Source organism: Hyaena hyaena, unplaced genomic scaffold, assembly GCF_003009895.1.
Source record: "Hyaena hyaena isolate Hyena2069 unplaced genomic scaffold, ASM300989v1 scaffold_235, whole genome shotgun sequence".
NCBI classification, from domain to species: domain Eukaryota; kingdom Metazoa; phylum Chordata; class Mammalia; order Carnivora; family Hyaenidae; genus Hyaena; species Hyaena hyaena.
This window is the reverse complement of record NW_024080867.1, coordinates 259,618-274,645: the sequence shown is the minus strand read 5'-3', so window position 1 is coordinate 274,645 and position 15,028 is coordinate 259,618. Positions and strand designations below refer to the sequence as shown.

Sequence of the window (15,028 nt, the reverse complement as noted above, 5' to 3'; positions counted from 1 at the left end):
TGCCCTGTGCCCTGCAGTCATGGGTGAAAAGGAACCTGCAACCCAATAAAAGCAAAGTCGCGGAGCTAACTCTAAGGGATGGTGAAAGACTCCATGAATCAGAGATTTTTGACACCTGGCATCAAACTTTCAGTCATTCCAAGGATACAGATAATTGCAAAACACAGGCAGAGCAGAGGGAACGTCTGAGGCAGCCAACACAGCCGCTTGGGCCCTTCCTTGTCACCCTGGAACGACCCTTGGCCCTGATTTAAGATTCGAGGTCCTTATTTAAGTGATGTATATTGGGGCCTCACATACACAAAGGCATTACTTTGATCAATGACTTCTCCTCCCCACCCCTCGAATTCTCTGATGATTAAATAGCAGACTTGTTTTCCAATGGCCCCTGCCCTGTAAACCCATAAATCTCAGGTTTGTTTACTATAAGCCAGCTAGAAAGAGCAGGTATGTCCTATTAAAAGCATTTCATAGATAAGGAGTCTAGTTTGGTTTCCTCTAACACCCCAAGGAGGAGATCTGATTAGCTTGTTCATAAGTCAGGATAGGAAGAGTGGATTATAGACCAGTTGCTAACTCCTTGCTTCCTAGCAGTGCATGATTCAGACCTCTCAGAAACAAGGGCCTGGATCACCCTACTGGACAAATGACTTAGACGACATATGGTGCTGACCCACCACAGGAATCTGGAAGGTGTTGGGTGGAAAAGAAAGATGAGTCATAGAAGTGGTCTTGGGTCCGGGGTGCAGTGGGGACCGTGGCTGGTTCCACCAGCCATGTTCACATCAGAGTTTTGTATATGGTGGCGGGATCCTTGAAGACTCAATGACTGGGTGGACTCCATGTGGAAGTGAGTATCTGAGAAGGTGCAAGGGTTGTGCCTTAGCAAAAGTCAACCTTATATCCCCTTGGTGCACCTCCAACATCAGTCTGGGCTTCAGTGGTCTTGTGCAAACACGGACTCCCCTTATTCTGCCATAGTCTTATCTCAGCCATAGACCACTCATCCTTCTGTATTCATCCCTAGGGTCTTTTCTGATGCTCTTTACCCATAAAAAATAATGGCCCACGGGGGACCTAGGTGGCTCCATCAGTTAGGCATCCGGACTCTTGATTTGATTTCAGTTCAGGTCATGATCTCAGTGAGTTTGAGCCCCACACTGGGACTCACTTCGGACTCATTTCTTTCTCCTCAGTTGCTCACATGCCTCTGAATTCTTACACTTACATTCAAAATAATTCCTGGGCAGGGGCACCTGGGTGGCTCACTTGGTTAAGTGTTGGACTTCAGCTCAGGTCATGATGTCACTGTTCCTGAGTTCGAGACCTGGATCCACATCCGGCTCTCTGCTGTCATCACAGAGCCTACTTAGGATCCTCTGTCCCTCTTCTCTTTCTGCATCTCCCTCACTCTCTCTCTCTTTCAAAAATAAAGATTAAGAAAAATTCAGATCAGGGGTTCCAGGGTGACTCAGTCGGTTGAGCGTCTGACTTCGGCTCAGGTCATGATCTCACTGCAAGTGGGTTCCAGCCCTGCGTCTATCTATGCTCACAGTTTGGAGCCTGGAGCCTGCCTCGGATTCTCTTTCTCTGTCTCTCTGTCTCTCTGTCTCTCCCTCCCTCCCTCTCTCCCCGGCTCATGCTCTGTCTCTCTCTCTCTAAAAAATAAACATTAAAATTTTTAAAAAATCAGATCAACAGAACAAATAAAATGGCCCATTACCACACTTTATGGCATAACAAATGGATCTTGATTCTCTCCTCACACACATATCAAATACAAATGATTCACCAACCTCAAATCAGAAGGCACAACAGTATGTTTTTAGAAGACAACACACAAGGACGTTTTTGCGATCTAGGAGTAAGCTAAGATTTACTAAAAAGGCCAAAAAAGTCTTCACAGTGAAGATACATAAATTAGACTATATATTAAGGACCGCAGTTCTTTAAAAAAAAAAAAAAAAAAAAAGCCAAACACCGTTGAGAAAGGGGAAAGGCAGCTCCCCTGCGTGGGGAAGGATACAGGCAAGGGCACATGAAGAGCTCTTGCAAATTACTACGAAAAGAGACAATTCAGTACAAAAATGCGCCAAAGACGACAGAGAAAAACAAGAGGGAGTGACATCGGCAACACAGCAGCGAAAGAAATGCCTCCTTTTTACCCCCCATTAACAAGTTGGACACCCACCCAGGCGCGAAGGCGCCTCGGCTGGTGCTGCGGGGTCCTGCGGGGTCCTGCGGGGTCCTGCGGGGTCCTGCGGGGTCCTGCGGGGTCCTGCGGGGTCCTGCGGGGTCCTGCGGGGTCCGGGAGCAGGCCCGCGCACTGCGCATCGGGTGCCGGCCAGTCTCGGGAAGCCAGGAGAGTGCACACCTGGGCAGTGTCGCCACCCGCGAGAACCGCACGAGCGCAGGCTACCTGGAGAGACCAGGCAGCAGCGCCCTCGCGCCCCGGGAACGCGGAGCGGCGCGGGGGTGCCCGGCCCCTCCGAGCGCAGGGTGCCAAGGCGCGCGGTGGGACCTCCCCGACCCGGGGAGGAGGGATCCTGGGAGAGGGCACATACAGATTGCTGGGGCTTGGGCAGGCGGAGCCCCAGCGCCGACCCCAAACCTCCCCGCCCTGCGCGTCTGCGAGCGCGCAGCGGCCCGTCCCGCGGACCCGGAGCGCGCGCCCGGCACCGGCCGCGCAGCTGGAGCCACCGCGCCACCTTCCGGAGGAAGAGAACGCTTTCCTGGACGCGGCCGGCTGAGTCCTTCAGGAATCGCAGCAACGCGTTTTAACTGGGCCGCAGGTCAGATCAAGAGTGGGGGGCAGGTGCGTTCATACAAAGTCAGAAGACCCCAGACGGTAAAAGTGCCATGGAACAGAATGCCCCGTCCGAAGGTATCTCACGCAGATTAAAAAAAGAAAAAAAAAATTAGATTTTTTTTTTTAGATTTTTTAAAGAGACATTTAGAGAGATTTATTTTAGAGAGAGAGAGAGACAGAGCACGAGTAGGGAGGGGCAGAGAGAAAGAGGGAGACACAGAATCCGAAGCAGGCTCCAGGCTCTGAGGTGTCAGCACAGAGCCCCCCGTGGGGCTCGAACTTGTGAACTGTGAGATCATGACGTGAGCCACAGTCGGACACTTAACCGACTGAGCCACCCAGGCGTTCAAACCATATTTTAGTTGTACGTTGTAGAACCAATCTCCAGAACTCTTTTCATCTTGCAAGGTGAAACTCTGTCCCCATTAAACACCTGCTCCTCCCCCTCCCTCTAGCCCATGGCCACCCCATTCTACTTTCTGTCTCCATGAATGTGATGACTCTTGGTACTTCATACAAGTGGAATCATACATCTGTCTTTTTGTGATTGGCATACTTCAGTTACCATAATGTCTTCAAGATTCATCTGTGTTGCAGCATGTACTGAAATTTCCTGTCTTTTAAAGGTTGAATAATATTTCTTTGGGGGGGCGCCTGGCTGGCTCTGTTGGTTGAGTGTTGGACTCTTGATTCAGGCTCAGGTCATGATCCAAGGGTCATGGGATCCAGCCCCGAGTCCAGCTCTGTGCTGAAAGTGGAGCCTGCTTAAGATGTCTCTCTCTCTGTCTCTCTGCCCCCTCCCCTGTTCTCTCTCTCTAAAAATTAAAAAAATATATATATTTTAAAGTAATCTCCACCCAGTGTGAGACTTCAACCTTCAAACCCGCGATCAAGAGTGGCAGGCTTTTAGGGACTGGATGGGTCGGTTAGGTGTCTGACTTCGGCTCAGGTCATGACCTCATGGGCCACCAATCTCCACAACTCTTGATATGTGGGGGTTGGGGCCCCACGTCGGACTCTGTCCTGGCAGCTCGGAGCCTGGACGGAGCTTGCTTAAGATTCAGTGTCTCCCTCTCTCTCTGCCCCTCCCCCACTTGCACTCTCTCTCTCAAAAGTAAAATAAACATTAAAAAAAAAAAAAAGAGTGGCAGGCTCAGCGGACTGAGCCAGCCAGGCACCTAGAACACACAACTCTTGATCTCAGGGTTGTGAGTTCAAGCCCACATTGGGCAAAGAGCTAACATTAAAACAAAAACGAATAAAAACCCGGTATGTATGTACCACATTGTTTATCCCTTCCTCATGGATGGGCATTTAGGTTCATTCTACCTTTCGGCTCTTGTGAATAATGCTATGAACAGGGGTATACAAATATCTCTTTGAGACCCTACTTTTTAAATAAAGTTTATTTTGAGAGAGAGAGGGCGTGCACACCTGTGCACGCAAATTGGGAGGCACAGAGAGAGAGGGAGAGAGTCCCAGGCAGGCTTTTCAATATCAATGCAGAGCCCGACGTGGGGCTCGAACCCACGAACCCTGAGATCATGATCTGAGCCGAAGTCGGACGTTTAACCGACTGAGCCACCCAGGTGCCTCTGAGACTCCACTTCCAATTCTTTTGGACGTATATGCCCAAAGGTGGAGTTGCTATATCATATGGTAGTTCTGCTTTTATTTAATTTTTTGAGGAATAGCACCTTATCTGCAGTAGAGGGACCATCTCACGTTCCTCCTAACGGGACCCAAGGGTTCATCTGCAGCATCAGGGGAAGACGTAGAAGGTGACCGCTCAGTGGCAGACAGGTAGCAGTGGCCCCAAGATTCTTCCAACCTGGGGCCTGGCTATTGGATCCCTGCTCTCTCCAACACGCTAAACTTACACTTTCGCCCTCAGCCTTGCCCTGCAGAGCAGCTCACTGAGGAAACATTCTGCGCCTCAACGGAGCAGGCAAGTGGAGGGAGACAGTTAGTCTGCCCCCCTCTCTCCAGGTGACTGGGAGGGCACTCTGGTTTCAGGCCCTGGCTGAGCCAGGCTAGTCTCTCCCTCCCTGCAAATTCTGTCTCATTCTGCCCCAGCTCAAAATTCCAGTTCCATTTTGCTCTGCAGGCAGATGACACAGCGCCATCAGGTCTTGGCATAGACATGTGTGGAGGATGAGCCACGTCCCTGGTCGCCACAGCCTGCAAAGTGAGCGTCGCTTCCCACATAACCAGGGCGGGAGGGAATGACGATGATAATGACTATCTTCCCTGTTTTATGGAGGGGAGGGCAGAGAGTGGCGTGTAGCTTGTGCGAAATCCGACCGGGCTCGTGTGTGAATCTGGATGATTCGGCCTCAAAGGTCAGGGCTCTCGTCCCTCCGCTTATATGGAGGAAGCGGAGGGCCAGGCTGGCCTGAAAGCTTTCACTTACCTTCCTGGTAACTTTGAGCTGTGTTAAAAGTCTTACTTAAGTTTCAGGAAACGTTTCAGGCCCGGGGATGGTTGCCTGGGCAAGTCAACCCAAGGTGTTCAGTCCCCGCTGCTCCAGGGATTTGGTTCTGGCCACGACTCCCAGGGCCATGGCGGATGGACGCTCTCGATGGCTTTCTTTTGTCTTCTCCCCAGATCTTGGCCTCCTCCCCATCGACTCCTGAACTCCTGCCTGGATGCTGTGTGAGCAGGTCCGCCAGTTTGGGAGGAAGCTGGTGCGGAGGCGGCCCCTGGTGCCCAGCACGGGGGCTGGGAGCCGCCTGGCCCGTTGCCTGGACACCCTAGATCTGGTGGCCCTGGGCGTGGGCAGCACCCTGGGAGCAGGCGTGTATGTCCTGGCTGGCGAGGTGGCCAAGGACAAAGCTGGGCCCGCGATCATCATCTGCTTCTTGGTGGCCGCCATGTCTTCTGTGCTGTCCGGGCTCTGCTACGCGGAGTTTGGGGCCCGCGTGCCGGGCTCCGGCTCAGCCTATCTCTACAGCTATGTCACAGTGGGACAGTTGTGTGCTTTCATCACTGGCTGGAACCTCATACTCTCCTATGTCATTGGTGAGATGGCCTGACGGGGGTGAGGCGCGGGGGGAGAACGAGGGACTCAACGTCAGGAGAGTGGGATGGGGTGCTGGGGCTTCAGTCTCCTCTGTGACCTTCTTGTTATCCACCTCATGGGGGCGGGGGTAATAGCGCAGGAAAACCCCCCAAACTTTATTCTACTCAACTTCAAGGCCCCATTCCCTTTTCCGCCAACTTCCCCATTTTCTTGCGTTGCCTGATCTTGATCTCTTTCTAACTGTATTAGTTTATTTAAACTATTTTTGCAAATTTTAATGTTTATATTTGAGAGAGAGAGTGCGCGCCAGCGAGCTGGAGTTGGGGAGGGGCAGAGAGAGAGGGAGACAGAATCTGAAGCAGGATCCAGGCTCTGAGCTGTCAGCACGGAGCCCAACATGGGGCTCAAACTCCAGGACCATGAGATCATGACCTGAGCTGAAGTCAGATGCTCAACAGATTGAGCCACTCTGTTGCCCCTAAAATAGTTGACCTGTTTTGTGAACCATCTGTGTCTGCTCTCCCCACCCCATGAGAGGAAACTCTTAGAGATTAGGTGTTCTGTCTGGCGTCTTTTTCCTCCCCAAGATAGCTCCCATGGTGCATAGTAGGAGTTCAGCTCATGTTCCTGAGCGGATGTTTCTGCCTCCGTCGCCTCAGGCACTGCCAGCGTGGCCAGGGCCTGGAGCTCCGCCTTCGACAGCCTGGTTGGGAACCGTGTCCTGCAGGTGCTGCGGGAAACTCTCGTTCTGCACGTCCCCCACGTGCTGGCCACGCACCTGGACTTCTTCGCGCTGGGCCTGGTGCTGCTGCTCACTGGTGAGGCTGGGGGTGTCTAGGACGGGGGAGCCGGGTGTGGAGGGAGTCCTGTGTGAGGCATGGTGGGCGACCCTGGAAGGCAGGTCAGAGAGGCCACTGCTTCCGTCCCCGGGCACTATTGACATTTGGGGTGGATCAGTCTTTGCTGTGGACAACTGTCCTGTACATTGTAGGTGTCTATGTTGTTGTTTTAATTCATGCTGGATTTTGGTAGCATCCCTGACTTCTACTCACTAGATGCCAGTGGCATGCACCCCCCAAATTATGAAAATCAGAATGTCTCCAGACATTGCCCACATGTTCTTTGGGGAACAAAACCAGCCCTTGAGAATCATTTACTTAGACTGACACATTTCTTCTGCTGCACTGAGATCAAGGGTTTTTAAAAAAATCTTTAAAAACATTTTTTAAGCTTATTTTTGAGAGAAAGAGAGAGAGAGACAGACAGATAGACAGACAGCACCAGCACGGGCGGGCAGAAAGAGAGGGAGACACAGAATCTGAAGCAAGATCCAGGCTCTGAGCTGTCAGCACAGAGCCCTGTGCGAGGCTCGAACCCACAGGCCATGAGCTGAAGTCAGATGCTTAACCAACTGAGCTACCCAGGAGCCCCTGAGACCAAAGGTTTTTAAAATTTAATTGAGGGGCGCCTGGGTGGCTCATTCGGTTGAGCGTCCAGCTTTGGCTCAGAGTTTGTGGGTTCGGGCCCCGCATCAGGCTCTGCTGACAGCTCAGAGCCTGGAGCTGCTTCATATTCTGTGTCTCCCTCTCTCTCTGACCCTCCCCTGCTCACGCTGTCTCTCTCTCTCAAAAATAAATAAAACATTAAATTGTTTTTTAAATAAAATAAAATATAATTGAGATGAGAGGCACCTGGGTGACTCAGTTGGTTAAGTATCTAACTTCGGCTCAGGTCATGATCTCACGGTTCATGGGTTTGAGCCCTACATCGGGCTGTGTGGTGAGAGCTCAGAGCCTGGAGCTGCTTCAGATTCTCTCTCTCCCTCTCTCTCTCTCTCTCTGCCCCTCCTCTGCTCGCTCTCTGTCTCTGTCTCAAAAATAAATAAACATTAAAAAAATAAGAATAGGGGGCGCCTGGGTGGCTTAGTCGGTTAAGCGTCCGACTTTCGCTTAGGTCATGATCTCGCGGTTCGTGGGTTCGAGCCCCGCGTCGGGCTCTGTGCTGACTGCCAGCTCAGAGCCTAGAGCCTATTTCGGAGTCTGTATCTCCCTCTCTCTCACCCTCCCTGCTCACGCTATCTGTCTGTCTCTCTCTCCTAGAAATAAATAAAAATATTAAAAAAAAAAAAAAATAAAGAAAAAATTGAGGTGAAATTCACATAGCATCAAATCACCACTTCATTTTATTATTCCCAGCTTTACTGAGATTTAATTGATGTGCACCATTGTGCAAGTTTAAGGGGTACAACACGGTGATTTGATACACCTGCATATCGCAAGCTGATTACCACAGTAAGAAACTAGCCATCTTAGAGTGTACCTTTCGGTGGCACTTAGCACGCCCACAGCGTTGTCCACCCCTGTCTAGTCCCAAAACCCAAAGGGACCAGCACCCCAAAGGGGAACCTCGTGCTTACTGAGCAGGCGCTGCCCACCGCTGTCCCCTCCAGCCCCTGGAAACCACTGGTCTGTCTGTCTGTCAGCGTGGGCTTAGTTGTTGGGCAGATGCCACACTCCATCGTTCCCACAGGACTCCTGGTTCTGGGAGCTAGCGAGTCGGCCCTGGTCACCAAGATCTTCACGGGCGTGAACCTTTTGGTTCTCAGCTTTGTCATTCTCTGCGGCTTCATTAAGGGAGATCTGCACCATTGGCAGCTCACTGAACACGACTACAAACTGGCCATCTCCGAAACCAACGACACTTCTAGGTGAGGCGGGCACTGCTGGCCGTGGTAGGGCGTGCGGGGTGTCAAGCCGGGAACACGGCGGGGTGTGTGTGTGTGTGTGTGTGTGTGTGTGTGTGTGTGAGAAGGGGAATGCGTGGGCAGGGGATGAAGGGGAATGTGGGCGGGGGGTGAAGGGGAATGTGGTGGGGGAGTAAAGGGGAATATGATGGGGGGGTGAAGGGGAATGTGGTGGGTGGGGGGTGAAGGGTGGGGGGGGTGGAGGGTGGGCTGGTGGGGTGGAGGGGAATGCGGTGGGGGGGGTGAAGGGTGGGCGGGGGTGGGTGAAGGGGAATGCGGAGGGGGGGTGGAGGGGAATGCGGTGGGCGGGGGGATGCAGATGACAAGCGTGGGGAACGGAGCCCAGGTCTTGTCGTGTTGACTGAGCCATCAGTGGAGGTGGCTGAGCAGCACGCGCCCGTTCTTGTTCCCTCTCACCACAGCTTGGGCCCTCTGGGCTCTGGAGGGTTTATGCCCTTCGGTATTGAGGGGATTCTCCATGGAGCAGCTACGTGTTTCTACGCGTTCATTGGTTTCGATTGCATTGCCACCACAGGTACCACAGTCATCCCGTCCTATCAGGGGCTTGGGCGCAGTTGGGCTGCCCTTGGGCATGGGGTTGGTAGGAGGGACGTGTAAGAGGGAAGAGGATTTTGCACCTTCGCCCCCATGTTTTCCTGACCCAGTGCTTCCACTCTTCCTGCAGGGGAGGAAGCCCGTGACCCCCAACGATCCATCCCCTTGGGCATCATAATCTCGCTCTTCATCTGCTTTTTGGCGTATTTTGGTGTCTCGGCAGCACTCACCCTCATGATGCCCTACTACCAGATTCATGCCAGCAGCCCCTTGCCACAGGCGTTTCTCTACGTAGGGTGGGACCCGGCCAGATACACTGTGGCTGCCGGAACCCTCTGTGCCCTTTCATCCAGGTCAGTGTCCGCCTTCTCCCCGCGTGGTATCAGACTCTCAGGTGTCCCAGCCCTTGGGAGTGAGATTCAAGAGCGAGAGACGCCTGACCGTACGCCGACTGGGGTCTCCCTTGCTCCCTGAGCTCACGCACATCCCCCTTGTCTCCCCCAGCCTGCTGGGTACCATGTTCCCCATACCTCGAGTGATCTATGCAATGGCAAATGATGGACTTCTCTTCCGGGGCCTCGCCTGGATTCATCCTCGCACACGTACCCCCATTGTGGCCACTATCGTGTCTGGAACTTTTGCAGGTAAGTAAGAAAGAAAAAACCATTTTAAAAAAATGTTTGTGTATTTACTTTGAGAGAGCATATGGGTGTGCACGAGTTGGAGAGGGGCAGAGAGAGAGGGAGAGAGACTCCCAAGGAGGCTCCGAGCTGTCAGCGGGGAGCCTGATGTGGGGCTCAGTCTCACAAACCGAGAGATCACGACCTGAGCCGAAATCAAAGTCGCACGCCCAACTGACTGAGCCACCCAGGCGCCCCCCACACCCACTCTTTTGATCAGTTTCCTCAGTGGTTATTTGCAGTGGCTCCTCACCCCCTCGCCCACCTTGTCTGTGCCTTGTCCCAGCATTGATGGCATTCCTCTTTGAGCTCACTGATCTTGTGGACCTGATGTCAACTGGGACCTTGCTTGCTTACTCCCTGGTGGTCTTTTCTGTCCTTGTCCTCAGGTAAGCTCTTGCATCTTTTCTTCAAAAAAATTTTAATGTTTATTATGGAGAGAGAGAGAGAGACAGAGTGTGAGCTGAGGAGGGGCAGGGAGAGAGGGAGACACAGAATCTGAAGCAGGCTCCAGGCTCTGAGCTGGCAGCACAGAGCCTGACGCAGGGCTCGAACCCACAGACTCTGCGATCGTGACCTGAGCCAAAGTCAGATGCTTAAATGACTGAGCCCCCCAGGCGCCCCAATCCTCCTCTTGCATCTTGCTGGGCGTCTTGGACGCGTGGGGCTTGCTGAGCTGCTAATCGTCTCTTGCTTCCACGCTGCCTCCTAAGCGTTCTGCTGCACCCCGGGGCGGGAAATGGGCCTGATTAGGCTGTCCGATGTTGGAGGGGCAGGGGCTGGTGTTAATACTGCCTTGATGCCTCTCCTTTAGGTACCAGCCAGACCAGACTTTAAGCAAGCACGAGAAAACAGAGATGGAAATAATTGCGATAAAGCCTGCACTTGAAGCAAGTTCTTTGGAATCTGTACCTAAAGCGGGAACCTCACGGACCACGACCGGTCTGCACAACCCTGCCAGCACCACCCCTACTCGGAAGTCTGGCCGGATCGTGTACGGGTGCGCCCTGCTGCTTGGTGAGCAGTGGAGCCCTCTCTGTGGCATTCTGAAACTGGTGGGATGAGGTGGGAGGTTGTGTCTTTGGTAGGCGAGGAAGAGTCTTAGAGAGATGGTGGCCTTTCCCGAGGGGGCCGCTGTTGGGGTGGGGGGGTGACCCGAGCTCTCCACGTTTGGCTTCTGGACTTGGACCTGTCCCCCTCCGTCTCGACCCCTGCAGCTCCCTTGCTGACCGCCCTGTGCCTGATGCTGGCCGAGTGGCCTAGCCATCTGCTCTCTGGAGACCCGGCATATACTACAGGGGCTGGGCTGCTGCTGCTGCTCATTTTTGGGCTCACTTTCATCATCTGGAGACAGCCCCAGAACCCCACTCCTCTCCACTTCAGGGTAGGTGACCTTATGTCCCCAGACTATTGACCTTGAGTGAATGAACTATGCGTTAAGGTCTACCATTCTGGGCCGGGCCAGGCAAGAAAATGGTCAGCCGCTGAAACCATGAACCATTTCCCTGATCTACACTCAGTACTTGCTTACCTCCATTTACCTCTGCCCACTCCTTCCAGAACCTTCCATGGGATACCTGATGTGAGTAGGCAGTGAATGCAGAGCACAGGACTGGAGTCTTCCTTCCCGCCCAGGTGGGGCTGGCGGGGGCACCTCCCTGCCAGACACCTGTGCTGTGTTCAGGGACTGACCTGACTTTGCCCACAGGTCCCTGCGTTGCCCATGCTCCCGCTGGTGAGCATCTTTGTGAATGTTTACCTGATGATGCAGATGACCGCCGAGACCTGGGCCCGATTTGGCCTCTGGATGGTGATCGGTAAGTGGTTTTCTGGGGGAGAAGCAGCTTCTCAAGGGCCACAACTCAACCCTCTTCCTACTACTTTCCCCAGAACTGTCTCAAGACGCCATGATAGGAGGCCTGTTGGGCACTTCTAGGTCGGGGGAGTGCCTCCTTTTCCATCACGTTGTCTCGTTTCCCTTCTAGGATTTGCTATATACTTTGGATATGGGATCCGACACAGCTTGGAGAGCAGTGATCAACAGCCACCAGCCTCAAGCTCCCAAACTTTTGACAGAAACACCCCCGGTGCTGAATTAGCTTAACCACAGGGCAGAGATGCCGTGTAGAATCCCTCCACACACTGGAGGTAGCTTCTGGTTCAAGGGACACTCTGAGCCTCTACGAGTATGAAGGTAGGATGCACTCAGAGCACTGTATTTATTTCCAGGGGGCAAAAATGCCTTTACTCTTATTTTTTAAGTAAACTTTTAAAAGAATATACACACAAAATTGCTTGCTTCATAAATGTGCAGCAAGATGAATTTTCACAAAGCACCAGGAACATACTCAGCAACCAGAGGGACAAATAAAATACCACCTGCATGTAAGCAGTGCCTTCTGGTGCCTATTTCCACATGGGAGGAAAATGTAGCTGTCCCCTCTATACTGTGTCAAGAATTGTACTTTGTTTTTTCTTTTTAATGTTTATTTTTGAGAAGGAGAGACAGAGTGTGAGCAGGGAAGGGACAGAGAGAGAGATAGGGAAGCACAGAATCCGAAGGCAGCTGCAGGCTCTGAGCCGTCAGCACAGAGCCCGGTGCAGGCTTGAACCCATGAACCATGAGATCATGGCCTGAGCCGAAGTCGGATGCTTAACCGACGGAGCCTCCCAGGCACCTCAAGAATTGTACTTTATTTTTTACTTAAAAATTTTAAAGTAGTCTCTACCCTTAACTTGAGGCTCAAACTTATGATCCTGAGATCAAGACTTGCATGCTCTACCAACTGAGCCAGCCCAGTGTCCCTGAAGAACTGTACTTTAAATATTAGAGCACAAACAGAGTAGAAATAAAAGGAAGGGAAGAGGGGCACCTGGGTGGCTCAGTTCATTGAGTGTCCAACTTTGGCTCAGGTCATAATCTCCCATTTCGTGGAGTTGAGCCCCATATCATACTCACTGCTATCAGTGCAGAGCCCACTTCAGATCCTCTGTCCCTCTCTGCTCCTCCCCTGCTTGCGCTCTCTCCCTCTCAAAAACAAACATTAAAAAAAAAAGGAAGCAAAGAGACACATCGTGCAAGTGGTAACAGGAAGCTGGCGTAGCTATTTTAACATCAGACAATGGAGACTCTAAGAAAGACAGTAATATCAGGTGAAGTGCATCATTTCATAATGTCCAAGAGAATTGGTCATTTTTATTTTCTCGTCAGCTTTATTGAGATATAGTTGACTTATCAGCTTGTGTAAGTAAGTGATCATGTGTCTTTATGTTTTCGGTCATACTTTCAGAGTGACACAGTAGGTTGGTGAGGAAAAGTCGTGAACTGAAGGGAATTGCATTGCCTGAGGCAGGGACCCTGTGGGAAGTAATGGTGGTGGATACGTGGGTATATGTGGGTAGAACTAAAAGACAAGATCAGTCTGGTGCAGCACAGAACACTTGAAATTGAGATTGTGGATGCTGAAGATGGTGGCAGGAGCCAAGTACAGGATTGTCTGTGGGGTCAGCAGTAGAGTAAAGAATATGGCCATTGTGGCGATGGAGGTCAATGAAATGAACAGCAAAGTTAATATGGTGAATTTTAATTTTTTTAATGCTTATTTATATTTGAGAGAGAGAGAGCACGCAAGTGGGGGGGAGGAAGTGAGAGAGGGAGACACAGAATCCAAAACAGGCTCCAGGCTCCGAGTATCAGCACAGAGCCCAATGCAGGGCTTGAATCCCTGAACCGTGAGATTATGACCTGAGCCGAAGTCGGACGCTCAACCGACTGAACCACCCAGGTACCCCAATTTGGTGAATTTAAAAACAGCAGGAGGATTAACCAATTAGAAAAATCGCCATCTTGCAAGTTCTCGTGAAAACAGTGGGGGTAGGAAACACTAGTTAGTGGAGACAAATTCAGGCGCAAGTTGATTATTCTTGTCACCACTAACTGGACAGCAGACACACGCGCATCCCAGCTGGCTGCGACAGGCCACGCAGAGCACTGCTCCAGAAGGGTTGGTGGGGAACTGAAGGAGAATGTTAATCAAGCCCTTGGCAACCATTGGCTAATAATAAAAGCCATCAGGGATAGGGTCATATGTCTACAGAAAGCCCAAGCAGCCAAAACCAGAATGCGGGCAGTTCTCCAGGAAAAGCCTAAAATGACCTGATCCGAACCCCAGGTTAACTGTTGCAGATTAAAGGATGCTGACTAGTCAACAAGAGCCAGATACTGACATTTGCAGGAATGTTCTGCCTTGTCTTTTGCTACAGAAGTCATTTTGTCACCTGATTTTGTGCGGCATGATGATGGTATTGTGGCTGCTTTTGAAACATAAGATTTTGGATGTGCTTTGAAAGACCTCAGCCAAGGGCCGGGGGTGGGGTGGCGGGAGGTGTGGGTGGGGAAGCCCCATCTGGATCTGATTTAGAACAAGTTAACTGCTTTACAAAGACTGTGAGAGATGGTTGTGAAAATTTGAATTACAGGGTATCGAAGAGTTGATTATTGTACTGGGCACCTGGGTGGCTCACTCGCTTAACTTCTGACTTCAGCTCGGGTTATGACCTTGTGGTTGTTGATTTCCAGCCCCGCGTTGGTGCGGACGAGAGGGACGTGGAGGGTAGATGACTGATAAACGCAGCCATAAGCAGCAGATAGTGCTGGTAGCAGTTTCCCTTCCGCAAACGTTAACTGCTCACGAGGGTCCAGCCGTATATTATTGGGTGGTGGGTATGGCAGTGGTGGATCTGAGAGCCATAGTCATCTGCATCAAGATACGTTGACTTCACGTAGGTGATTCGACCGATGGTCAAATGCTCAAAGATGTATGTGGCTCTCACTTCATGACTGACTGTTGGCCCTGTCTGCGCTTCGGCATGTCCACCAGAATGTGGGGACAGTGTGTGTCTGCGATCTAGGGCTGCCTCGGGGTTTAGTCAGTCCATGTGAAGCCACCGCGTTGTACCTGGCACATGCTGCCCTCACTGTGGTCACCGAGGTCAATGATTAAGGACATGCTCTGCAAGGCAGGCTGGCTGGTCTGAGCCCAGTGTCACCGTGCAGTACTGGGGTGGCCTTGGGCCAGTTACTGGACCTACTGCACCTCTGTGTCCTCCTGGAAGACTGGAACGATGGCACTTACATCAGAGTATTATTGTAATGTTTACTGAATGGGAGTTTTCAAAACATGACTACAGGGATGAGTAATGCGGATTCTGGTTCTAGC

The 15,028-nt window shown here is 51.8% G+C and overlaps 1 protein-coding gene across 2 annotated transcripts in view; it reads left to right on the top strand.

Annotated features, from left to right (window-relative positions):
• The window catches only part of LOC120239653 (cationic amino acid transporter 3-like), a 40,414-nt gene extending 28,233 nt beyond the window's left edge, over window positions 1-12,181 (top strand). For both annotated transcript variants that reach the window (XM_039244062.1, XM_039244061.1), the window contains exons 2-12: window positions 5,417-5,830; window positions 6,491-6,649; window positions 8,361-8,538; window positions 8,997-9,109; window positions 9,260-9,482; window positions 9,634-9,773; window positions 10,096-10,198; window positions 10,624-10,826; window positions 11,027-11,193; window positions 11,518-11,626; window positions 11,795-12,181. In XM_039244062.1, coding sequence (XP_039099993.1) covers window positions 5,458-5,830; window positions 6,491-6,649; window positions 8,361-8,538; window positions 8,997-9,109; window positions 9,260-9,482; window positions 9,634-9,773; window positions 10,096-10,198; window positions 10,624-10,826; window positions 11,027-11,193; window positions 11,518-11,626; window positions 11,795-11,913 — 1,887 coding nt within the window. In that variant the 5' untranslated portion in view covers window positions 5,417-5,457 and the 3' untranslated portion in view covers window positions 11,914-12,181. The remainder of the gene's footprint in view (window positions 1-5,416; window positions 5,831-6,490; window positions 6,650-8,360; window positions 8,539-8,996; window positions 9,110-9,259; window positions 9,483-9,633; window positions 9,774-10,095; window positions 10,199-10,623; window positions 10,827-11,026; window positions 11,194-11,517; window positions 11,627-11,794) is intronic.
• Window positions 12,182-15,028: the final 2,847 nt, after the last annotated feature.